At 53.8% G+C, this 26,705-nt stretch overlaps 1 protein-coding gene across 1 annotated transcript in view; it reads right to left on the reverse strand.

Annotated features, from left to right (window-relative positions):
* Positions 1-747: 747 nt before the first annotated feature.
* The window catches only part of LOC126934432 (translation initiation factor IF-2-like), a 178,402-nt gene continuing 152,444 nt past the window's right edge, over positions 748-26,705 (reverse strand). Inside the window, exon 5 of the mRNA XM_050755235.1 lies at positions 748-4,563. Coding sequence (XP_050611192.1) covers positions 4,024-4,563 — 540 coding nt within the window. The 3' untranslated portion in view covers positions 748-4,023. The remainder of the gene's footprint in view (positions 4,564-26,705) is intronic.

Below are 26,705 nucleotides of genomic sequence, written 5' to 3' on the forward strand. Positions count from 1 at the left end.
CAGAGACATACTCAGCTTCTAAGTGGCGGAGCTAGGATTCAGTCCCAGTACTGTCAGACTCAAAAGCTTGAAGCTCTCAGCAGTGGTGAAATGCTGAGTCGACATAACCTTTGGCTTAAATTTTCTCACCACAGAGGTAAATGTGCCCACTTTCTGGCCTGAAATCTCTTGCTTGCTATCAGCTGGGTGGATGAGCGGATGGAAAAGTTACCATAACAATGCTGCAATCATGGTTACCATGGTGAATGCATTCTGCCAGGCAGCCTGGAGTGGGAAGAGGAGCTGGCCCAGGCTGGTTCTGATTCTAACTCGCTGGGTGACCTCGGCAGGCCACATTTTCTTTGGGCCTCACTACTGTGACCTGTAGAATGAGGGGCTGGAGGACGTGGTCACTCTGCTCCTCTTAGGCTCTTGGAACTTGTGACCTGGGGAGGCCATTGATTGGTCTGAGCCATGAGTGTGTGTTGGGGGGCTAGGGTGAGTCCACCAGACCCTCCCTGCACTTCAGCAGCCCAGGAGTCTGCTTGTCCAACTGGCCTTTCTTCAAGACACGCGAGGAATCTTTAGGCCACAGACAAATGAAGAAGTAGAAAAATCAATTCAGGCCTGAAGTAGCAGTGATGGAAAGAATTGTCATCACCTCATCGGCCAGCCGCTGGGAGCACAGCCAGCCTCCCCACCCAGAGAGCCTGGCAGAAGCCGACCCCTGCCTGGGAAGGTGACCAGGCCCACAGGGCTGGGTGGGGAGGGTGATGGCATGGGATGCCTCAGCCCCCAGGGCACGTGATGTTCACCCTGCGCCCTGCCCAGCCAAGAGGGGACACTAAGGCCTGACAGTACTGACACTAGTCCCCCAGTCACCTTCCTCAGGGACAGTTGCTGCGTTTCCAAGTGTGGCTCTGGCCCGCATGTGGCTCTAGACCTTTCACCCAGGAAACCCGGTGGATACATTCCAGCAGCTGTCCCCACACTCTGGCAAGCTGGGACACAGCTCTGCTCCTGGCTTCCACCCGGCCGACCTCGCCCACCCACCCCACCATCCCCTGGAGTGCGGTTTCAGCTCTGTTTCCACAATAGGCTTTCCTTAGAGGAAAGGGCCCCAGAGCTGAATAAAAGCTTTAAACTCCCTTCCCTCGGTCACCTGGCTGTATCAGTCTCAGTCTGGAGTTCACTAGATGGCCTCTTCCCCGCAGCTCCCTCCTGCCTACAGAGCATCTGGAATCCCAGCCAAGGAGTAGGTTTGAGATGCCCTTTCCTTTCCTTGCTTTCTTGGGGCCTGGCTGCTGTGTCTTTTCTGAAGACCTGCCTTTTCCTCTTGGTAAGGTTAGAAATGAACACCTTTCAGGCTGGGCATGGTGGCTCACGTGTATAATCCCAGCACTTTGGGAGGCCAAGGTGGGTGGATCACTTGAGGACAGGAGTTCAAGACCAGCCTGGACAACATGGTGAAACCCTGTCTCTACTGAAGACAAGAAAAAAAAAGGACATGAACACCTTTCCCTAAGGGGGTAGAGTCTCGTCCCATAGGCCTCACCTGGATGACAGTAACAACGGTGATAGGAAGAGGTCAGCACCGATACGGGTCTCAACTTACCACATGCCAGGTTCTGCTTGTTCTGAGCACTTTACACAGGTTTTAACCCACACAGTCCTCACAGCAACTCTGCTCGCAAGTACAATGACCTCTTCCCATTTTACAGAAATGAGGCCCAGAGAGGTCAGGTAACCTGTCCAGGGTCACTCATATAGCAAGCGGTAGAATGGAATTCAAATCCAGGCAGTCTGTCTCCAAAGTCTGGCCCTATCCACTGCACTAAGCTTCCCCTGCCAATAACTTCAGGGGGAGAGACATTCTTGGGTCATTTGGTCACACTGTCCAGGCCACAGATTTGTTATACACAAGGAGCCGTGAGCTCCCCGAGGACAAGAGCCAGCCAGCCCTGGCCTGCTCAGTAAAGACCCACATTGTTGACCAGGGAAACTGCAAATACCTGGGCCTGGGCCTGCCCATGAATTGATGTGGTCTTGGCACGGGGTCAAATACATAGGCTAGAGGACAGGCCTCTGGGCGGGCAGGAGCCAGGCTAGAACGGCAGGAAGGCACTGTGGCCCAAATGTGCCAGGGGTGCCTGGGAAGCCAGTACTGCTGTCCTCCCTCCCCCAACCCAGTGCTCCTGGGCGTCAAGGGACCGGGGCGTATTCTGGGGAATCAAACAAGCCCCTGCAGGAAAGAGGCTGGGCTGGAGGCAGAATTCAGTTCCTCTGTTGTGACATGCCAAGGAGCGGGCTGTCCTCACAGGCATGAACTTTCGGCCCCTCTCCCCTTCCTGGCCACCCTGCCCAGTCCCTGCCCCAGCTGTTGTTTTCTGTCTGTGGCTGGGTTCCTTTCCTCTCATGTGGCTGTGGTTTGGGGTCAGGCCAGTCAAGGATGGTGACTATCAAACCACTCTGGAGCAAAGGGGGAGCTCTGTGGACAGCACAGCCCTGGAGGGGAGCCCCAGCACCGAGCCCCTCCACTTCATCCCCCAGAGCAGCCCGACACCATCCCAAAAAACACATGCATCCTTAAAAGGACAGACGTCTTCAAGAGGGCCTCCGGGCCCAGCCTCTCTCTCCCACCTGGAGCCCCGAGCAGTCGGTTCCAGTGGCTGCCATTCTCCATATGGCCAACAGCTGGCCCTGCAGAGCACCTGCCAGATGTGGCCAGCAGGGCTAGCGGCTGGCCCTACTGGGCAGAGGTCACCGAGTCAGACCAGCGCTTGGGCTGGCGCCCAGGGGAGGAATGTGTTTGGCTGGCCTGGGGGCAGCATGCCCAAATAATCCTCCATCTCCTCTCCCCTGTCCAACATTCTTTCCCTCCCCGCCTCAGTGGGGTAGTGTTTTCATAACAGGAAAATAAAATCAATAAGGCACTGCAGCAAGATGTCAGTGCGCTCCGAGCCAGCCTCCAATAGCTCCATTGTCTCGGCCTCCACCAGGCTCTGCGGCCAGCAGCACTCACAGTTATTAATGGGAAGCAGGGCTGAAAGGGAGTTTTGAAAACCAGGAGACAAAGGCGCAGCACACCTGGAGTGCGGCTTTCCAGTGCCACAGCCACCTCACAATGGCTAGGCTGGGGCTCCCCGCCTTTAACTTCTCTGGCAACTTTTCTGAAAGCAGGAAAAGAAAAGCCTAGACACACCCACATGTGCACACACACATGCACGCACACATACACATCCTTGCACATACACGAACGTACGTGCACACTGCCCCAAGGGGGCTCCTGGGAGGCGGCTCTGAATGGCCAGCAGAGGCAAAGGCAGCCTGCATAGCCCCTGCTCGCTGAGGAAGCAGGATAGGGACCAATGGGCTTCCTGCCACAGCCATGGCCAGGGGCCCGTCCCTCCAGGACTCAGGCTGCCTGAGGGGCTCTGAGCAGCCAGCACGACTGGGGACCAGCTCAGCCCAAGGCCAAGCAAGAGCCGTGGCACCACTGTTTTCCACATTCCGTTCAGCAACACAGGCTGGCCTCTGTTGCCATTCCCAAGGCTGGAGCCGCCTCTTCTAAAAGAAATGGGAATGACCTGGAGCTGACATCCCTGAGGTCAGCTGTGGGGATAAGTCCTGGGTCCTCTGCAGAAAGGTCCCACAGCCTTGGACCAGCAGCCTTGGACCAGCCCTTAGAAGGCCCACTGAGCCCTTGCTGTGCCTCAGTGTCCTCAACTGTAAGGCAGGGATGATAAAAGTACTGACTCATCGTGCTGTGGCAAGGCTCAGAAGAGACAACAGATATGAGAACACGCGGCCCAGTGGTTAATAAAGGGTGGGTTTATCACCTTTATGACTTACTACTTGTCAGTATCTTCTTGCAAACCCAAGTTACTGGCACCCCCAGGGACGCTTGCATGGTCTCAAGTTATCTATTTAGGAACCCCGTATTGCCATCTTGGAGTTCCACTGTTACTTCACTCATTAAATAACATCTAATCAACATGGCATAGGACAATGAGTGGCCTCAGCACCTGCTTATCTTCCTACAAGTCAGTCACAGAGAAAGACTTCATGGATAATAAAACCCTCGTGAACGCTCGCAAACAGTTGCCAGGCCCAGGTCCTGGGAGGACAAGACTCTGGAGGACTCAGGGTCTGGAGCACAGGCTGCCGCTCTGGAGCCTGTGGGGCTGGCCTGAGCCTGCAGGGAGACAGGGCCCCTCTACCCGGCTCCTGCTCAGAGATGACACCAGGTCTTACCTTGGTGGTGACCGCAGAGGCAGAGCTGGCCACGAGGCTGGTGATGGCCTCGCTGCTGCCGGTGGTGCAGGGAGCAGGAGCTGTAGCGGGGGTGGGCAGCCGGGAGGGCACCACGGGCAGCGGCAGGAGGCCAGGCCGGGCACTGAGGCTGCTGGCTGTGCCGCCACCGGCCCCCGAGGTGACACTGCAGATGCTGGTGGTCCCATGCGTCCCGTTGACGCTCCACTCGCGGCGGTCCCAGCCCACCCGGTAATCTCTTTCGAAGCGGCTGTGGTGCCGGGACATCTCGGTGGGCCGAGGCGGCTTCTCACAGGGAAACAGAGCCCGGACCTGCGGTGACAGGGTGGAGAGAAGGGTGATTTAGGACTGGAGCAGGCAGCAACAATGGACAGCATCCATGAAGCCCCTTCTCTGGGTTCAATAACAGGCTTCAAACATTAGCTCATTTCAGAGTCACGCAAGCCCACAAGGCATGGATCATTAATTAGCCCCACTTCGCAGACAAGGAATACATGATTTGCCCAGGATCCTGTGGCCAAAGTAAGTAGGCAGGATTTGAACCCAGCCACAGTTAAAAGTGATACTGTTGGTTCTGCCACGTCTCACTGCCCTGAACAACACAAATGTGCATATTTTAATTACGGTTGGGACTTTATCCCCTCCACCCCCACTGTGAAAAAAGAGCCGTGAACTCCTCAGGACATGTTTTCCTCAACCACATGATAGGATACGGTCACCCGCGTGTGCAGACTCACTTTATAGTGGACAAAGCCCTTTACAGAAAGCTCTCTTCCTCCTACAGTGGCCTGTGAGGTGGCAGGGCATGGACGGTTCCCAGTTGAGGGTCGAGGGACCTCACTGAGAATAAGTTATCCCTCGAGGTTCGAGTACTAGAAAGTGATAAAGAGTCCAGGATCCCCAGCCTTCAGATCCTAGCAAAATGCACAACTCAAGTCGCAAAGGGTGTTAGCCTCTAGGAGTGGAGTTCCCTTTCATTGTCACAGCCCTATGATTTGATCTTGGGCAGCATCAGAGACCCCGTGTACCCTGGCCTCTGTTAACCAGACCATCTCCCACACGGCTCTCCTGAGCCTCTAAGCATAAGGCCCTTCCATGTTGTCATGGAGACCTGGACACGCCATGATATTTGGAAGGGCTTCTGAATCACCAAAGATTGCATTTTGCTCAGTATTACCATGATTTGCTGGGTTCCCTGCCCGCCCTCGATCAGGAAGGCTGTAAAGACACAGGGGAGGTGTTGGTTGCAGAGGCCACGGAGGGGCAGAGGCAGAGGGGCGAGGGTGTGGCGGTGCCAGGGCACGAGTGATGGTGGGTTAGGGTAGGGGTCTGCATCACACCCACAACCCTGGGCATGGCCCAGCTGCAGCTTGGTTGCCTTTGGCCTTTTGCATTCTCCAACTGTTTTCCAGTCTGGGGGTGAGCGCCCAGAAGTCCTGGTTCCCAGCTCCTTTTCCTACCCTGCCAGTCCAGCTCAGCCTTGGGGAGGCACCCTGGAATTTTTGGCCAGTGGACAGATGGGCCACTTTATTTTAAAAATATCTATCTATAAAGCCTGTTCCTACTGCGGGCTTTGCACATCCAGACCTAGCTGTCAACTTCTGGTGCCATGGAGCCAGGGCCTGTGCCCAACCCAAAAGCCTCCTACCCATGTTGTACTTGCATGCTGGCCTGTGCCCTGGTGGCCATCATCCCCTCTGCCAGGCACACCGGGCAGACCTGAACCCACCCTGCAGCCCGGTTGAAGCCTGCAGCCCCGCCTGAAATAGAGCTGACCATAACTTCTTCAGCTGGGTGTGGTGTCACTATTTATTTCACCATTATGCTTTCTGGCTTACACAATATCACAGAAATTATTTTTAAAAAGTCTATCCAGGCTGGGTGTGGTGGCTCACGCCTGCAATCCCAGCACTTTGGGAGGCCAAGGCGGGTGGATTACGAGGGCAAGAGATCGGGACCATCCTGGCCAACATGGTGAAACTCCGACTCTACTAAAAATACAAAAATTACTTGGGTGTGGTGGCATGCACCTGTAGTACCAGCTACTCAGGGGCTGAGGCAGGAGAATCGCTTGAACCTGGGAGGCAGATGTCGCAGTGATCCGAGATTGCGCCACTGCACTCCAGCCTGTCGACAGAGCAAGACTCCGTCTCAAAATTAAAAAAAAGAAAAGAAAAAAAGTCTATCCAATATTACCTGGTTAAAAAATGAAAATCAATTCCCTTTTGATCTCCCCACATAAACTTTTTCAGCTGAGCTTCTTGATGGCATTGTCTAAACTTAGCTCCAGTTTCCTCGTCCTGTTCACTCTGTGACCTGCTCCGCTGTGGCCTTTGCCCTGGCCACTCCATGGGAACTGTTCTCATTGAAGTCAAGGGTAACCTGCTTGCTAAGTCCAAGGGGATATTTATGCCGCTGTCCTTGACTTCCCTCACATGCGACGTGGCTGATCTTCCTTGTTTTCCAGAGCCCTCCTCTGCAGTTTTGGTGATACCAGCCCTCTCCTAGTCCTCCGCCTCCCTCTCGGCTGCTCCTTCTCAGTCTCCTTGGCGGGCTCTTCTTCCTCAGCTCATTATTTAAAAGCTGGGGCTCCTCGGGGTTCCAGATCTCCTCCGCTTCTCCCTGGATGATCTCATCCCTCCTCCCCTCTTTCCGGATAACTCCCAAGGCTACCTTTACAGCTCTCCTCTCTCTTAAGCACCACCCCCACCTCCCTGCAGCCTGCCGCACACCTTCCCCCAGCTGTTCCACAGGTGCCTAAACACCCAGAGTTGCTAAATTAGCGCAACATTCCTTTGTCCAAACACCCATCCTCAGGCATTCCCTCCCTCAGAGAAAGTCGCCTCTATCTCCTCACCACCATCCCCCTATAGGTCTTAGATTCCTCTGCCTCAGCTGCTCTCAAATCTACCCCCTTCTCCATCTGCAGCCACGACCTTCCGTCACTGTCGCCCAGTGTCTCCTTATTTCAGCTTGCCTGCCTGCCTGCCCCCAGTCTTGCCCTTCTCAGCCATTCTCTACTCAAATGCCCACAGGAGTTTTGCAAAGGGCAACTCTGATCATGATACTTGACTTTCCTGCTTTAAATCCTGTCCATCAATATAAGGTTCCAGCTCTTCCTGGTAGCCCAGAAGAGGATCTGGTCGGGCTCCCTTTTCTAGCATCCCCTCTCATTCATCCCGTCCTGCCCCAGAGGCTATGGCCCATCATTCCAAATGCCTTATGGTTTCTGAAGCCTCATGTCCCCTTTCAGCTCAGGGTCCAAGTCCACGCTGCTCTTTTGCCAGGAATGGCTTCTGACCATCCCCCCGCTACTGCCTATGACCCCACCCAGCTCAGGCACGGATTCTTCTAGAAGCCTGTACTTACTTTTCCCCTTCTGGGTCAGGTGAGAGACTCTCCTCCAGTCCCTGAGCAAACGGTACCCACCCTCCCTACAGCCACGGCTGCTGTCTATCTGCTACCTTCAGAACAGGGCCTGGGTCCTCATTCTCTGTGTGACCCCAGCAACCTGAACAGTGCCTGTCAAAGAAGGGTGTTCAGTACCTGTGTGCTGAATGAATGATTAAACAAATGCTTGTTTTTTCTTAATTGCTGAGCACTTCCAGAGAGGACAAACACATTTGTGTGAAGAGAAAACCTCAGACAAAGAAAGAAACGTTGAGTCTCCTGACTGGAAGTTCCATGTAGGTGCTGGAGTAAGAAAACATCCTATCTTAGCCTGGGCGTGGGGGCTCATGCCTGTAATCCCAGCACTTTGGGAGGCCAAGGCAGGAGGATCACTTGAGGCTAGGAGTTCAAGACCAGCCTGGCCGACATGGTAAAACCCCATCTCTACCAAAAAAAAAACATAAAAAACGAAAATTAACTGGGCATGGTGGCGTGTGTCTGTAGTCCCAGCTACTCAGGAAGCTGAGGCATGAGAATCGCTTGAACCCAGGAGGTGGAGGTTGCAGTAAGCCAAGATCGTGCCACTGTACGTCAGCCTGGGTGACAGAATGAGACAAAAATTAAAAAAGAGAGAGAGAGAGAGAAAATGTCCTACAGTCCTAGTAAATCAGACCTTGAGCCTCCAAGGACAGGCCTGAACAGAGAATATCTGCATGTCGAGGTGAGCTGGGCTCACAGTGTAGACGCCTCTCCCAAGGCTGACCTGCCAACAAGGGGCTCATGCTGATTATCACGGCCTCAGGGACACTGCCTCCCTAGGGTTGGATCCTAATGTGGCAGAGAGGATGTTATGTATTCACCACAGTATGTCCTCTTTCTGGGCACAAGGAGGAACTCTCCCAGCTGCCATTGCAGTTAAGCTGGGCTCCTGTGTCTGGAGTCTGGCGGATAGGATGGGTGGGGAGGGGATGGAGACTGCTTCCAGACCTGGTCCTTTACAAACATCTATGACCCTCAGTTCCCTGTGCTCGTCATGGCAACCTTGGAGGCCACATGTTCCAGATGGTGCCACCATCTGATGGAAGAGCGTTTCTCTGCGCACACTGGATGTTGCATAATGGGGGCGTGAATCTTTGTTGTGATAACACGCTGAGATTGGCAGTCTATGTGTTACCTAAGCACAGCCTAGCCTGGCCTGACTGATGTGATAAATCAGCCTCTACCTTCCTACAAAACAACACAACCTCACATATTGCCAAAGAAGCCATCTCCTTCCAGCTGGGGAGGATGGAGGTGAGGAGGGTATGCACTGAGGGTGGCCAGCAACACTGCTCCCCTGAGACATGCCTGGATGTGCTTGGGATCAGGTCAAAGGGGTCTCCTAGGCCCCAGTAAAACCTCTCCACTCTCTGCCTTGGGGACCACCTGCTGGGCCATGCCGTGCCCGCACCTTACAGTTCTGGTGCATGAAAGCAAAGCCCAGGTCCCAGCGCCCTTCACCTCCCAACACTCCCACCCCCCACCCTGATGCTTAGCTCCTCAAGTCTCCTTTAAATGCCAGGCAGGAGATGGAGACTTGGAGCCTGGTTTCAGCCTCATTAGGTGTACTCAAAACAAAGGTCAAGAATTTGCATGCCAGCATTTCGGTGAGACTTCATTCCTCAATTTAATTTCCCCTCTCAAACGTCATGAAAGAAAGGTGTTGCACGGTTTACCCTGAGTGAGATGGCAGACTGCCAGCACCAGAGGTGGCAACTTAAGTATTTTCTGCTGGGCACCGAGCCACTGTGCCACAAGGTCCCATGGGCATACAGGTGTGCCCAGAGTGGTGTCGAGGGAGGCATCGGAAGTGCTAGTTGTGGCAGAAGGAGGCCTGGAATGGACGAGGTACCTTAGATGAGACTGGTCAAGCAATTACCGACAAAACACATCAAAAAGCTTCCTTGTCAAGGTGAGCCCCCTTTCCTGGCAGGCTGCCCACGAACTGGCAGAACCTGGCACAGGGCCCTTCACCAAGGTGGGGAGCAGGCTGAGCAGCAGCCATCCCTTTGTATGGAGGGGACCATTTACAAAGACACTAGGACTCGAACCTGGGTGGGGTTAGTGCCTTGCTAGCACCTGTTTACATTCCACACACATGTGAAGAAAACGCTCTAGAGCCTAGAAAATCTTGTATTAACAGGTGGAAATAGGCCACGCTGAGGTGCAGGTAGAGACAGTTCAGTGCTCGTCCTGGGTGAAATGTGAAAGGCCTCACTGGTATTTTATGTGCCAACTTGGCTCTGGCCTTTGGGATCTTGCAGGCAGCAAAACCGATGCTGGCCAGGAGACGGGAGGCGAGGAGGGCCGGCCTTTCCCAGGGGAGGGCAGAACCCTGAAGTCTGTTTTTTGTTTGTTTGTTTGTTTTTTTGAGATGGAGTCTTACTCTGTCACCCAGGCTGGAGTGTAGTGGTGCGACCTCAGCTCACCGCAGCCTCCAACTCCCAGGTTCAAGCGAGTCTCCTGCTTCAGCCTCTCGAGTATTATAGGATACAGGCACCCACCACCACACCCGCCTAATTTTTTTTTTTTTTTTTAGTAGAAATGGGGTTTCGCCATTTTGGCCAGGTTGGTCTCAAACTCAAACTCCTGGCCTCAAGTGATCCGCCCACCTTGGCCTCGAAAAGTGCTGGGATTACAGGTGTGAGCTACCACGCCCGGCCTCCTGAAGTCTCCCCTGTGCACAGAGCCTGCCAGTCAACACCGCGCCTGCGCCTCCATGAGCGGGGTCATCTTCACAGCAGTCCGGGACAGACATCAGGCTTTGGCCTCTCAGCTCTGGGCCCAGATTCAGAGTCTGGAGCCTGGGCCCTGCACACACAGCTTAGGAAGCCGGCTCAGGCTGTCGGGCTCCCCGTTCCCTTCTCTGTGATGCACCTCTCCGCCTCCAGGGAGCAGAGAGGGGAAGTGGAAGACCTCCTTACAGAACGGGAGCAAATGTGAAGAACGGGGGGAACATGTCACTGGGAGCTCCTGACAGGCAGAAGCACTTCTCGGAATGTTCAGTTGTTGATCCCGCTGCAACCCAGGCCCCGCTTCAGAGCCACATGCTGGCGTCTCAATGCACACAGGTACACCCCAAACCTCAGGACAAGGTCCCCCAGCATCCCCAAATGCAGCAATGCCACATCCACCAGCTCTGGGGAAAATCCCAACAGTCGAGTGCAACTGCCTCACAATTCGGATCATCCCTCAGAGGAGGTGTGCCCGACAGCATCCCCAGCCCCACCAGAGGAGGTGGGGCAGAGGCCAGCGCTGGGGTGTGCCCGACAGCATCCCCAGCCCCGCTAGAAAGGTCTTTCCCTCCCATCACTTATCTCCAGGAGACAATGAAGGGTGTATTCCTGCCACCTCCCTACTTCCAAGGGATGAGGCCTGGCCTTCCCTTCTGGCTCACCTGCTCACCAAAAAGTGTCCTCCACCTGACAGAGCCCTGACCTCACACCTCCACAGACAAACCTCCCTTCAGGCTGCCTGTTCCTCAGGAATGAATGGAAACTGGCCGCTTCCTTTCCTGTTGGCACATGGGGCCAAATCTTCAGCTTCATGGGGTGCCAGAGCACCTGGGAGAGGCAGGAATGAGGGAGCGGTCACCCTGTCCCCAGGGGCTCCTTCTGTTCCCTTGCAGAAGGCAGGTGAATCTTAACTAGGATCAAAATAAAGATGACAAAGTAGCCTCAGCCCCTGACTTTTAGCTCCCTCCTAAGCCTTCTCCCACTACCTGTCCCTAGAATCCTCACGTCCCAACAGGAACCGGGCAGGTTTACTGGGATAAGGAAAAAGACACTGTCAAATCCGAAGCAGTATGTGTGGCCTGTTGTCTGCGAACACGCACAGCTCCTGAGGCCCTCTGTGCTAGGTCAGCCAGGATCCTTCCTGTAGGGTGATCTCACTCAGGGACACTGGGAGACACAAGCTGAGGGTGGGGGAAGGTCATCCACCATAAATACCCATGACACAGGGGACCTCGTATCACTAGCCCCAGGGCCTGTCTTGATGGAAGAGCTTCTCCCTGCGGCCCAAGGGCCCTCATGTCCCAGGCCCAGGCTTGCAAAAGGCTTGGGCTACCTGGGGCCTGAGGATATTGCAGGAAGGAAATCCTGGTGCCCCAGGCCCAGACTGTGTCTCTAACTGCTCACCAGCTGGTGTGTTGTCGGGGATGTCGGACTCCTGGACACTTGCTAGAGATCGGATCAGCAGCCCTGCTACACAGACCTGCCTGGAAAACCCTCACCATGAATAATTCATGAGTAAATAATTAAGAGCTTCCATGTGTTTGTATAGTCCATGTGGGGCTGGAACAGAGGAAACAGTGTCCAGGAGCCCTCAGCCCTGGGCCCCGAGAGTCCCTGCTCAGGAACAGGATGCTTCGTGCACCTGAGCTCACGGGCGGGATGGAGGCTGTGTCCGGTGACACACTGTATTCTGGATGCTGGTGGTGGCCCACACACATTAACATGCACCGTGTGTACACACTGTACACAGGATCACAGGTGGCTAATGACCCTTTCCTCGTTCCTATCATTAAGACACGCCGAAGGAGTGGGCGGCCGGCTGTGAGGGCCCCGAAGGCATGATTAATCCACAGGAAGGCAGGGGGCCCGCGCTGCCTCCAGATAGGGAAGCCGAGGTGGCTGGCTGAGGAATGAGCCTCGGCCGGCCGGCCCCGATCGGAAAATGTGTGATTGCCTCATTTGGGGGAGACGTGCTGCCAAGTCGATTGGAACAGTCTGTGCTTGTCTTTATTATTTTAGTTTCCCTCTCTGCATCTTTTAGCCTTTCTTCTGGAGCAAAATACTAAACAGCAGCCAGAACACCATCTTGGCAAATGCAACACAAAGGAACTCTCTGGGCGTTTCTGGAGAGGCAGCTTGGCCACGACTTGACGTGGATGTTAGCGGGAGGTGGGGATGCCCCTCAGAAATGCCTCCCTGCCTCCTGGGGCTGCTCCAGCCCCCGGTGACCCCCATCCCCACGGAGCCCCCACTAGCTCAGAAGTCTTGCTTCTGGCTGAGGCTGGGGGTGAGCCCCACACTGCCCTACCCTGCTGGACACCTTCTTTGATGAGCCCTCTCTTCTCGGAGCCCACAGAAGCCAGACTCACCAGGCCTAGGACCCCAGCGACAGACTGGCATGTTCCACTCACCGTGTGAGTTCTGATCCTGTCCCTAAAGACAGGGCTACCTCTCCCTCTTCGTTTCCTTCACTGGAGCTGCCCGAGCACAGGGCTGGGCACCCGGGGTGGGGGGCTCAGGGAACATTTGGCAGACCAAAGTGACCCTCCCAGTATGGGACACATGGCAGGGCCAGGACTAGGCTGAGGAGAGTGACAGGTGGGGCCAAAATGTATGGAGACCCCCCCCCATCAAGGTCCATCTGCATTTATATTGCCCTGAAAGGGATGAGGGGATGAGTCCTTAAATGATGCCTCACCATCTAGCCCTGGTCCTGACCCTTCACACAGCCTCTAAGGGTGACGTATTCCTCAAGGGTGAGGTGTTTGGCACCTCCAAATGAAATGTGGGGGTCATGGGGGCCACGTGTAGGTGCCAGCCTAGACCCAAGACTTCACATTTAAATCCTCTGAGGCAGCAGAAACCCAGGAAACTCTGGAGTACCCCAGGCTGATGCCAGCCTTCTCCAGTTCCACTCTAGGATGAGGAACCTAAGATGTGGATTTATTTTTAGCTCCTTTTCTTAAAATATCAAGGCCCCAGGTGAACTGAAAGCTTCTCGTTGTCACATTTCCACTCCCATCCCTGGCCCCCAGTTCTCACCAGCCACCTCGCCATCAGACCCCACTCAGCCAGGGCTAATGTGAAGATCGCCCAACCAGGTCCTGTGGCTTGGCAGCCAGAAGTTTCCAGCAACACCTGCTGCAGGATCCAGGGTCTGAACCCAAATGAGCAGCCTCTACCAGGCTCTCCAGGCGAGGGAAAGAGGGGAGGCGGGGATTCGACAAGTCCCATTAGAAACCAGAGCTGTGGCCGGGAGTGGTGGCTCACGCCTGTAATCCCACCACTTTGGCAGGCCGAGGTGGGTGGATTACTTGAGGTCAGGAGTTCGAGACCAGCCTGGCCAAGATGGTGAAACCACGCCTCTACAAAAATTGGCCAGGCGTGATGACAGGCTCCTGTAATCCCAGCTACTTGAGAGGCTGAGGCAGGAGAATCGCTTGAACCTGGGAGGCGGAGGTTGCAGTGAGCCAAGATTGTGCCATTGTACTCCAGCCTGGCGACAGAACAAAACTCCCTCTAAAAACAAACAAACAAACAAACAAACAAAAAACCCGAAAGAAAAGAAAAGAAACCAGAGCTAGAGCTGTGACCTCTGACGTTTGCGTCCACTCCGGGGACCACAGGTGGCATCAATCTCTGGAACCAAAGGCTTTAGGGCATTGTCTTTGTTATTTAAAGATAGGGAGCCTGCTTTCTCCAATGCCAGTGAAACCTGCACACGTTCCCAGGTCTCAGCCAGTCCAAAGCTTTGAGGGAAGCACGCCTGGCAGAGCCGAATCTTCCTCAGCAGCAGTGGGTGCAGCTGGTCTCGGGGGAGTGGGAAAGGCCCTCACCCTAAACACCCCACAGTGGCCAGTACAGCAGCAGCAAGTCCTCACCCTTCACAAGGCTCTTCTTTTTTCTTTTTTTTTTTTTTTTTTTTTTTGAGACGGAGTCTCGCTCTGTCTCCCAGGCTGGAGTGCAGTGGCGCAATCTTGGCTCGCTGCAAGCTCCGCCTCCCCGGTTCACGCCATTCTCCTGCCTCAACTTCCCGAGAAGCTGGGATTACAGGTGCCCGCCACCACGCCTGGCTGATTTTTTTGTATTTTTAGTAGAGACGGGGTTTCACAGTGTTAGCCAGGATGGTCTTGATCTCCTGACCTCGTGATCCACCTGCCTTGGCCTCCCAAAGTGCTGGGATTACAGGCGTGAGCCACCATGCCTGGCCTCTTCTTTTTTCTTTAACCGCTTTATTGAGGTGTGATTGATGTACAGAAAGCTGCAGATATTTAATGTGTACAACTTGATGTGTTTGGGAATGTATCCATCCCCCAAAGCATCAAACCATCATCACTATCCGTGCCACAAGCACAGCCAGCGTGGCCACAAGTTTCTTCTGTGCTCTGTTCCTGCCTTGCTTTCTTTTTGTAGTTAGAGCACTTAAATGGGCGGTGCTGGTCTCAAGACACGAAGTTTCAGTTACACAAAGCCAAACAGGATTTGGAGAGCCCCTGTAACAGCACAGGACCCGTGATTAACAGCGCTGTGTTTGTGCTGTGTGCTTCAGCCTTTGCTCAGAGGGGAGGTCTTCTGGGAAGTGCCCTCACCACACAAGGTTCTTTCAGAGCCACTCCATCATTTGCCTCACAACATCCTGCCGGTGTAAGCAGTCCAGCACTGACCTTCGCATTTTATAACCCGGGAAAAGGAAGAGGGTGAAGCCCAGGGCTGGGCACAGTGGCCTACCTCCTCCCAGCTCAAAGTGTGGTCGGTAGGCCAGCAGCCACAGCATCGCCTGGGGACTTGCGAGACATGCGGAGTCTTAGGCCTTGCCCCAGGACTACTGAGTCAGAATCTGCCTTTTTAACAGGGTGAGGGGTGGGGAATGGGACAGGATCCACTCACGGATCCACTCACATGCAAGTTAAAGTTCGAGACGCACCAGCCTAAGATCTGGCGAGTTAGCAGGCCTGGATTCGGCCCTAGGACCCAGGCGTTCTGACTCCCTGGATGGCCCTAAGGGACAGATATATATTTGGAAAAAGCCATATTCCATAATGACAGGGCTTAATACGTGATCTAAAAAGACAAATGTTCAAAATGCTTTTCTGGTGGTTACGTTTCAGGAAAAATGCCACCGATTCCATTTCTGGGCACAATTTCTTGCACAAAAAGCAATCTCCCCGTCTTGGAAAGGCAGTGCTAGTGCCCGTTTTAGATGAACAACATTAAAAGAACAGGCCTCCCATTTCCCGCCCTTCCCATGTGCACCTTTGCTTTGAGAAAATCGGGCTGTGGGTTTTGATGTAGTGATTTTTTTTCAAAAAAGCACACATGATCCAGAGACTTTTCTCACGGGACTAATTGACTAGGCATTTGTGCTATTGCTCCTGGTGTAAATCATTAAAATGGTGATAATGAAAAATAAAAAAGATATTGGAAATGACAGTTGGAAACATAATATCAGCGTAAACTGAGGGAAGAAGGGAGGCGTGTATAAATTAGGAACTCGTAAACATCAGGATCGATGAGGGAGCTGTGGTGACTACCGTTTGATTACTTAGAGGAGGATTAACCAGAGTTATCATTACGAATAACCATTGTGGCTCCTTCTAACTCCTCCTTCTTGTGGCTCCACAGAGGCTGCAAACACTGGAAACTCCAGCCCTGTTTCCCTGTAGTCCTGCAAACACACGATCACAGTCTTTTGAGCTGGATTTTGCTGTTACTTTCCTTCTCCAAGCAGGCTTCCCCCCTCCCAGGGCTGCCTCTCAGGCATGCCCGATTATTCTAGATCTTGCAGAATTGACTAATTCAATGAGCTCCTCTTCACAGGAAATGGTGTTCATCAGTGGCCCAAGCTGATGAATGAATCCTACTCGGTGCCGGGAGCCAGACCCAGTGGCAAGAGTTGCAAAGAAGAAAGACTGATGCCTTCTCTCTATTTGGCTGCCAAAAATGCTCTTGCAATTTGCTTTCTTCTAGACAAGAGTCTATTCAAAAGTCTATTTGGAAACATTAGGGAACGGCTGTCACATGGCCGGCAGATCATACTGCCTGTGACAGGATATTATCTTCCTTAGGAGAGACTCGACCACTCTTTTATTTCACTGAGTAACTAGCGTCTGGGTTGATGGCTGCAGAATTGCTCCGAGGGCTGGGGAAGTTAAAATTCCCGTCTGGAGTGAATGCAAAACCGACTGCCACTTCAGTGAGCAGGATTTGTGGAACGAACCTTCACCAGTATTAAGCACCAGTGCCCACCTTTCTGGTCTCCATCTCTAGTGGGACCTGGCGGGCCTCCTGCTTGTCCAAATCCCTCCCCAGGAAACCATGACGTAGCCCACTTCCTGTTCTGGGGCTCCACTCCATGAGTCAGGCCTTCGTGCCCCCCTTTCCCTCTCAAGCAATTCCCCAAGCATGCCCTTGGGTTAATGCACGGTCTGCCCTTTTCTCATCAAATCACGTCAAGTTCACTGCCCACCTCCCTCCCCCATTATACCCAGCTCAATGCAAGATACTGAGAGGAAATAAGAACAGGGCACGCGGCTCCTGCCTTCAGGGAGGGAGGGCTGCTCTGGAGGGCACAGCCATAAAACGGAAAAACTCCTTGGGGGGCAGGGGAGGGACCACGCTGGGCTGGAGCAGGCAGGGTAGGTCAGGGGAGCCCCAGAATCCCAGGGTGGCCCAGCTCCCTGGGGCTCCATTCACTTCCCATTCACCAGAAAGGAGACTGCGTCTTAGTTAGGACAGTGTCTAATTAAGATGGGAGACGAAAGGCAGCATGGCCAAGGATGGCAGTCCCAGCTCCGCCCGCCATGCAAGCAGCCTGCTGGCTCAGCCCCAGAGCCCCTGCTGGCTGGCCTGTAGCCCACCTCTCCCCCACAGAGGGACCTCTGGGGCCTCGACTTTGGCTTTGGGAACTAAAGGTCCACACTGTCCACTGGAGCTTCCTCCAGGATCAGAAGCGACCCCCAAGGAAGGAGTTGCTTTTGGTCACTCGGGAGAGACTTCTGTCCTCTGTTCCTGGCCACGGGGCCCTGTTTTGCCCACTCCCCTGCTGACCTCAGTACCAGGCTGTCTCCAACCGCACAGGCTTCTTTGTTTTCAAGTTGGGAGCTGCTACCCTATCTTGATGTACTTGCTTCAGATTTTCAGTCTTTATTCTACGTCCGTGTTTTTAATTTAATTTAATTAAAAAAAAAAAAAAAAAAAGCAGCCCAGACCAGAGGGCAGCCTGTTGCGAGGTTGTGTGTTTTATCACCACCCAAGCATGCAAACGAGGCAGCCTCTGTTGACAAGTTCACATCTCCAGTGCAGAGCTGGCTGTTTGAACAGCTTGTGTGCAGTAATTGAAACATAGATTTTGTTGCCTTTCTGTTTATTTTTAGATTAACCAAGCAGGGATACTTTGCTTCCAGGCTGCCACTTCCACCCCCGCTGGGCAGCCTGGGACTGCTGGCCCCATTGCATACTGGCAGCAGCAAGGGGCACCCCCCCCCCGGGGTCTTCCCCTCCTGATGTGTCCTTTGCCTGACTCTGAGCAAGGGTGACCTTCCCTGTGACCTCCAAGGCCCAAGGCAGGGACGCTGATGAATGCAGTGCTCGGAGGCTGTTTCCTAACTCCCAGGTCTCTGAAGACATCCCCGTACCCACCATGTTGGACTCCCCCAGCAGCTTGGGGAGGCAGGCAGGGCAGGGATCAGTGACCCCCTTCGACGATGGTGGTAACGGAGTCTCAGAGCCTTAGGACAGAGATGAATTAGAATCCAGACCTTCCACTCCCAGGGCAGGGGGACTGCAACAGAGAAGAGCCCACATAGCTCCCAGAAGACTCAATCAGGGCCAGTTTTCTGTTTTGGCCACTTAAAAAAAATGACAGTTGCATCAGCCTGGATAGGTAGGTGACGCTATGATGCTCAACAGTCCCCAAAACCTCAGTGGGTTCAGCGAGGTATGCTTTTCACTCATGCCATGCTCTCACTGCTGGTTGGCTGGGGGCCCTGTGCCAGGTCATCCACGCTCTAGGACCCTGGCTGTCAGACTGGCCACTGTGGCAAAAGGAGAGATGGGTTAGTACGTCGCACACTGGCTCTCAAGGTTTTCACTTGGAAAGCATGTGTCCTTTTTGCTCTGATGTCATTGGCCAAAGCAAGCCATGTGGTCACGATCTAACTCTAAGTGGGTGGGGACATGCAACTCTATCACGTGCTCAGAAGGAGAAATGGTTTTGGGGGAAAAGACAGCCAGGGAAGAGGGTGCGTGCATGCGTGTGTCTGTGTGCCTGTGTGTGTCTGTGTGTGCCTGTGTCTGTGTGTGCCTGTGTCTGTGTGCCTGTGTGTGTCTGTGTGTGCCTGTGTCTGTGTGTGCCTGTGTCTGTGTGTGCCTGTGTCTGTGTGCCTGTGTGTGTCTGTGTGTGCCTGTGTCTGTGTGTGCCTGTGTCTGTGTGTGCCTGTGTCTGTGTGCCTGTGTGTGTCTGTGTGTGCCTGTGTCTGTGTGTGCCTGTGTGTGTGTGTGTCTGGGTGTGTATGTGTGCGTGTGTTCAAAGGGTCCCCAAGCTGGGCTGCATTCTCCTCTGAGCCCTGCAGTACCCCTGAATTCATCTTAGCAAAATTCCTTTGCATTCTATGCTTTTTCTCTTTAACCTCATGAAGCTGGCAGCTCCTCGAAGACAGAGCCTGCCTGCTCCTTATCTCAGTGTCCCCAGGGCCCCACCCTCGGCTTGACATAGTGCAGGGGTTCCACTGATGTCTGCTGAGCTGAACTGTCCCAGGAGAGGGTGTGTGAGTGAGAGGGACGTGGCCACGCACACAGGCCTCAGACCACTCTTCTCCCAGTGGCGTAGCACCACCTGTGTATTGCTGGAGGCCTTACTCTGTGCCACCTCTTCCTGGAAGCCTTCCTGGACCACCTAGACTGCAGAGATAGTTGCTCTTGGCCTCATCCAGCACTGCTGTCTTCTCAATACAGAGCCTGTGAAATGATGACCATGTAACTGGCTTCTTCCTCTGAGTTACTTTCTGAACTCAGCAGGATGTAAGCAGTAAACAAGCAGTAAACAAGTATTTTTTCCTCCCACTACTTCTTTCCAGACTCACTCTGTTAGGCCCGAATAGCATTTGGGGTTTTCTTCGGGGGAGGCGGGAGGGGTGGTCACTTTTGGGCACAATGTCTATTAGTAGAAGTACTACTGCTGCTGCCACAACTACTGCTGCTGCTACTACTTCTACTACTAAAAGCGAACACTTCCTGAGCGCTTACTGCGTGCTGGCTACCGCACCAAGGGCCACGCACGCATCAGCTCTTTTAATCTCCAGGTACTTTAACTGAACCGAGGCAGGGAGGGGTTTAAGTGATGTAAAGGTTTCAGTGACCTGTGGGGCCACATAGCTAGTATGGCTAGGTCAGTCCTAAACATGATCACATCCTTGGCTTCTCCAAAGCCCAGTCCTTTCATCAGAACTCTTATCGTATCTGGTCCACAGCCTCTCCCCTCTGCCCCAGCTCTGGCTGGACCCAAGCTCAGAATCGGGTAATGAGAATGGCAGCGTCGCCGTTCCCTGGTTTTGCCTCCTTCTCACTAACTGCTGCTTCAGCCTCCCCAGAGTGGCCAGGCAGTGGGGCTGGGAGCACAAGGGCAAGGTGTGAGCAGAGTGACGTAAATGGGCAGAGACAGCCTCTGTGCGCAGAGACCCGGTGCCGGCTCTCCTTCCTCTGCAGCACTTTGGTGGGTTCTCTGTGGGAGCTCCATGAGGGTCTGTGCTCTGCTGGAAACACTCCCTCGGGTGGCTCTGATGGTTCACACCCCGGCAGGCTGTCCTCCTGGGCAGGGTCTTCCAAGACGGCTGGAGTCTGGCTCACTGTGCAGTGTCCACTCTGGACTCACAACCACGACTCTCCCTTGATGACAAACTCTGGTCCCGCTGCCCCCAGCACAACCCTCACTCTCCACTGCACAGTCCAGAAATCCCCAGGAGCCTTTTGCATCTGGACACTTCCTGGTAAGATTCAGGCACACAGCCTTGGTGTCCCCCAAATTCCAAGGAACCCAGGTCACGTCCTTCTAAGTGCTCGGGGTACCCCAGTCTTGGGGTAGCAGCAGCTCCCACAGAGGACTGGTTGAGGGGCTGGTGGAGTGGGGAGCTCCTCCACGGGAGGGGAGAGAAGCCTCAGCTTCCCTCCTAGGCCAGCTCTCTTCTAGGGTCGCTGCTCCCTGTAGTCAGCCCAAAGCTTTTCTCATGGAAGTAGAGACGGGCCCTGGGGCTATCTAGCTCCTCTTTCTAATGCGGGGGTACCCGATACCTTTCAGGCACAGCCTGGGGCCTTACCTGAGACCCCAAAACAACAGGAATAGCTTTATTTCACATCTTGATACAAATGATTCACTCCTCCTCCAGCTCAGCTCTTGCCTCCTCCACGAAGTCTTCCTGATGATTCCAGGTCACTCTGCTGCCTCATCCCTTGGCCCTAATCTTTTCTAGCCCTCATTTTGCAGGGTCCCCTGTATCTGATGACATACTAAGCTCTGGAAACACACTGCATTGGCCACCCCTGCCAGTTGCCTGGGGGGAAGCCCTAGTCACGCCCATCAGTCACATTCCCTGCCCACAGTCACATGTGTGGCTGCACTGAGCCCAGCCTCAGGCAAGGGAGTGGGCACCCTAAGGACAATTGGGATGATGGGGTCAGGGCCCCTGAGAGGGTTCTGGAGAGCTGTCTGCAGGCCAGATCTCAGCTGCAGCAGGCCCTGGGAGAGGGAGGGAGACAACCATCTGCTCTTGGCTCAGCCCAGCCCAGTCTGCAGGCACAGGCAGTCCATTTACAGAGGGCTGGCCCTGCAGCGGCACACGGAGCAGGGCTGACACCCACTGTCTGGGGCTCAACAAAGGGGGCTGCACAGGGCTGGTCTTGGATGAGGCGGGAGGAAGGGAGTCTGGAGAAAGCCGTGGTCCCCACCTGAGGCTGGGGGGACTCTGGTGTCAGACGCCAGCCTGGCACCATCAGGATGGCTTTCAGGGGCTAGAATAAAAGGAGCTCAGTATTCTTCACGCCTGAGAAGAGGACTGGGCTGGCACCCACTCCCTGGCTACAAAGGAAGTGACTCGTCCCCAGGAGCAGCGTAGCTGGGGCCTACTCACCCCATACTCCAGGGCCTCCTGCCTAGAGGAAGTGCCTGGGGAATTTCACGATGAAATCAGAGACGGAGATGCCAACACCCCCTTTTGCTTACTACAAGGCGGTGCCGCATCCCTCTCCACACCCCTGAGCTCTGCGGGTGTCAGCCTCCTGGCCTGGGGATGCCCCACCCCAACGACGCCGAGCCTTCCTTACCCAGCTGCAAACAGCCAGCAGAAAGGGGAAGCAAGGAGCATTTACGGAGCACCTATAGCATGCCTGCCACTCTGCAAGTCACTTGAACTGTGTGTGTCATAGCACTGCCTCCATTTTATAGAAGGGGGAAACTGAGGCTCAGTGATGAGGTGGCTTGCTCAAGTCCACTTGGGGGAAGCAGTGGTGCTTGGAAAGAAGCTCTTGTGCCTGACTCTGAAGCTAATGCTCTTCTTTATCTTCTCCCGGACTCACGTCCAGCCCCGGCCTGCAGACCTTTCGTCTCGCACTCACAATGCTTCTTATACATTCAGCTCCCTCGGCCGGCAGCTGTGCTTCCTCCTAACACCAACCACTTCTTCCCATCTCCACCCTGGCCACCCTGGTCTGGGCCCCTGTCATCTCTCAGCTGACTTTCTGCCACAGCCTCCTAACACGTCTCCTTCCTTCCTTCCTCACCCTCATTCAGGGTATTCTCCACCCAGCAGCCAGAGTGATCCTGTTAAAACACAAGCCAGATCATTTCTCTCAAGCCCCTGCAATGGCTCCCAACCTACCCTAAGAAAAAGCCAAAGGCCTTCTAAGACCCATGAGGCCCTGGTGCCCACTCCCCTCTCTTGTTCAATCTCCCCCTGCCCCTCTGTTCCAGCATGCTGGCCTCCTTGCAGTGGCTCCATCACTTTAGGCCCCTTCTACCTCAGGACCTTTGCACATACGGCTCCGTGTGCCTGGCCCATCCTCCCCACTACCCACATGGCCAGGGTTCTTATTGCATTCCAGCTTCTTCTCAAATGTTACCTTCTCAGTGAGGCCTTCTCTGCCCATCCTATTGTAAAATGGCAACTTCTTTCTCTGCTTTTTTTTAGATCACTCTCATTGCCTTCTCTTGGCCTATACAGTTTACTTACTTAGATTTCTGTGTGTCCCCCTCTCTGGAATGTGAGTTCCCTAAGGGCAGTGCTCCTAAACACAGACTCATTTAATCTACATAACGACTCCGTGCGGCAGCTATTCCGATGGCTATCTCCATCTTCCAGACCAGGAAACTGAGGCACAGAAAGCTCAAGCAATTGGCCCAAAGTCTCCCAGCTAGAAAGTAGCAAAGGAGAATTCATGCCCTGGGAGCGCAGTCCCGGAGCCCTGATCTCAGGCACCACAGTCTCCACCTGCCAGCTCTGTTCACTGCTGTATCTTGGCTCAGGCAGTACCCGGCCTCTTGTAGGGCTCCGTAAATAACAAATGAATGAAGAACGCTGCAGTGCCACATCACTGTGGTTCTCATGCCTGTCTTGTCTCCCCACAGATGGGCAAGATCCTGGACTCAGGATCCTGTTCTTCCCTCCTTCCCTGCCCCACCTACCAGACTGCCGCTATCTGATGCGGGCAGCATCAGTCAGGGTATGTCAAAGAAATGAATTCTTTCCCTGGATCTTCAAGCGGTTGCTTTTGCCAGTGGCCATGGGGAAGGGCAGTTCAGGCCAGTTGCACAAACTGTCTCCCACTCTCCCTGTCCAGCAAGCCCCGACCCAGAGCCCTGAAGAGTCCGCCTGGTGGATCTGGAAGATGACATCACCGGCCCGGGGTGGGCAGGCTTGCCGGGTTCCTCCAGCCCCAAGCATCCTATTCATAATGTACCAGCATCTGGAGCGGCGGAGGGAGCAGCCAGCTCTCCCCCAGGAGCATACACATCCACGATGCAATTCCTCCGAGGAAAATTACTCAGGCAGCCATTTATTAAAACACAACTGCTCCCGAGGAGGCCTTTCGGCAGTGGAAATACCAAATAGCTTTGAAGCTCCAGACGTCCCAGAAACCGATGAAGCAGGCTCCTAGGCACTATCTGACTTTTAATCTGCTTGTTCTTTCCCCCATCTGGAAGGTCTAATGAAATGTTACACTGCGAGGAAACACGGAAATCAGTAACTTCAGAGGGCAGGGACATAGATTTCATTTCTTGCCTTGGTCTGCTATTTGCATAAACCTCAAGGGAACATCCGCGAGAAGAAACAAGAAAAATAACAATATCTCCGTGCCTACTGGGGGTCAGGCACTGTGCTTGAAGAATGACGACATTTTACATTTAACCCTCACGCACATCCCGGGCAGGCACTTTTCATCACCGTCTCTGTGGCAGAGGTCGCCGGCGCTGCCCATGTCTGTGCCCTCCTCCTTCTGCGGGACCACGGCTGGACAACACTCTCCAGTCCCCCTTTGATGCTAGCTGGAGCCGTGTAATGAGTTCTTGCCGACATGCGCAGAATGCGTGTGCAAGTGACTCGGGTCCCTCCAGACCATATGGTTAGAGCAGAGGTGTCTTCTTCATCTCTTTCTCTGTCCATTGCAGAGGAGGATGAGGCGCAGACGGCAGGGACACGCTGCATAGGGAGCCTTGGTTCTTGTCGGGCTCTGCTCCTAGAGCAAAGCTGCTTCTCACTGACCCACCCCACACCGTGGCTTGAGAAAGAAGCTACATGATTAAGCCACTACCGTTTGGGGTGCTTTGTTCCAATCGTTAACCTGCCCGGACTAATGCAATCTTTATTTCCCAGGGGAGGAAGCAGAAGCTCAGAGAGTTGGAAGCGACTTGCCCAAGGTCACAAAGAGCCTGGGTCCGATGCAGCAGGAGCTGCCTGAGTGGTAACTAGACCTGGTTCCCTTCCCAGGTGTCCCCGGTGAAAAGCCCAGGTGGCTGCTATGAGACCACCTTCCAGATTCAACTCCCCGGGGCTGAGCAACTTGTAGTTGGTCCAGGTGAGGCTCTCTGAGGATTCAGGCAGAAGCCTGCCCCTCCTCTGCAGGAATGATCTCTCTCTGGCCTCCACCCTGGGAAGAGAATGCAGGAAGGACAGTGGCTGGATGTTGGCTCCCTGGAGACTGTCTCCTTCCAAATGCCTGACAAGCCCCGAGGATGGCACATGCTTTGCAGAAAAGGTCAACGCCAGAAAGCAGGAGACTCAGCAATTCCCCAAATAGCCAAACCCTGAACTCGGGCTGTCCCCATCAGAGCACACATGCCCCACGGAAACAGAACAAGAGATAGAGGGAGAGAACCTGAGACACCAAGGCGGGAGAGCTTCCCCAGCAGGCCTGCTTATAGCCAATTGGTGAACCCCTGTGCAGATGGAGCCCTCTCATCTGTAGAAGCCTCCCTGGGCATCCAATTTTCCAGGCAGGTGGGTCTACTGGGACTAAAATAAGTCCTCTAAATGCCTAACTCATTTTTGTTCCTTAATAAATACATGCACAGAAAAAGATGCAATTGAAGAGAGGAAGGGAACAGTATTAACCAGGGAAGAAATATAATTGCTAAATTCTGAGAGGCTATTTTAGACAAGAGATCAAAGGGTTGGAAATTAAAATAAAACAAAAGGTAACACTGCCACCACCCTGGTTGCCTGACTCAGCCCTTTAGACTTCTTAATGCCACTTCCCAAGGCCATCAGTATGACGACAATGACTTAACAACAGGCAGCACGCAGCCCAACCCCTCCCAGGAGAGCTAATTACTTCCCAGGATTAATTCTTCAGTTTTCTAGACAGTTCGAGCAGCTGCACCACTACGGCCATTGCCAGAAACAAGAGCTTCTGGATGGAAGACACACCTACTGTTTCCCAGGAAATGGACCTGGGGCCTCAATCCACAAATCATCTCACACAAGAAGGCACCAGCCCTGCTGCTGTCTGCTGGGAGCACCATTTTTATGGTTTTTTTTTTTTTTTTGCTAGGGCTTTTAAAAGCTTTTTTAAAAATCCTGTTTTTGATTGCAAGGGGCTTGAGAAAGAACGGTGAATGCACTGTGTCCGAGACCAGCAGTCTGGGGAGGACTGCTGCCTCTGACACTCAGATGAGATCACCCTGCATTGCTGGTTAGCTCGTATCTTACCGTCCAACTACAACAAAGAGATGCACAGAGCTGCTGCCGACTTTTAGTCCACCAGCCAGCCCTGGCCAGGCACTCAGCCCTGTGCTGGGGCTGTGAGTGCTGGCAGAGATGGGTTTAGCTGAGGACTGCCCTCAAGGAGCCCATGGCCTGGCAGGGCTGAATCAATCCTCAAGGAGATCTGAGACCATGAGACAGGCAGAGGCTTCTGATGAGCATGTAAGGGAAGCTCCTTGAGTTCTGGAGCCTGGTTCTCTCCCCTGGCCTTCTCCGTAGCTAGGCATATAACTGCCCATCTTCTGTCCATCTACTTATCCATCCATCCATCTACCCATGCATCCACCCGTGCATCCATCCATTCACGTCTCCCTCTGTTAACGCACCAAATATTCGTTGAACATCTGTTCAGATACTTTGTCAGGCATCCAGATTCCTGTCAAATGAAGAAAGTGAGAAAGGTTCCAAATAGAATTCAGTTGTGAAATCTGCGTTTTGTCCGACCCATTCCCTCCTTCATCTGATATGAGCAAGATCCTGTGATCTTTCTCTCCCACAGGGAGCCCATTAGCTACGGTTGGGTGTTGTGCCGCACCCCTGGGGTAAGCATGTGACCAGGCCAGGCAAATCAGGGTGTTCTATCCCCCTGGCCATAAGGATTGATTCACGGTTCCTGACCCAAACAGACCCAAATCCCATAGACATGATATATGAACTCCAAAAACAAAGGTCTCTCTTCCTTCGGGATCATGCCCAGTAAAGATGTTGTAAGCAGAGCCTGCTCCTGGCCGTGTTCTCTGGTCATGGGGAGGGGACGGTCTGCAGGGCAGAGGATGAAGCCGGCCACAGAGGGCAGTGGAGGAGGGATGGGTGAGGTCCAATAGTACATGAGCGACTGAACCTGGCTGTGCTAAAGCCTGAGCTGTGTCTCTCCGCTACAAGAGCTAACACATTTTCTTTTGTGCTTACGTTAGTTTGAGTTGGGTTCCCATCTACTGCAACCAAAAGAGTTCTATGTTCCAGTGTACCCTCAGAGAAGTGCCGAGTTCCGTGCTGCTGAAGATGAGGTTTGGGATGTAAGGATGTGTCTTTGTGACTCTTT

Source organism: Macaca thibetana, chromosome 13, assembly GCF_024542745.1.
Source record: "Macaca thibetana thibetana isolate TM-01 chromosome 13, ASM2454274v1, whole genome shotgun sequence".
Taxonomy (NCBI): domain Eukaryota; kingdom Metazoa; phylum Chordata; class Mammalia; order Primates; family Cercopithecidae; genus Macaca; species Macaca thibetana.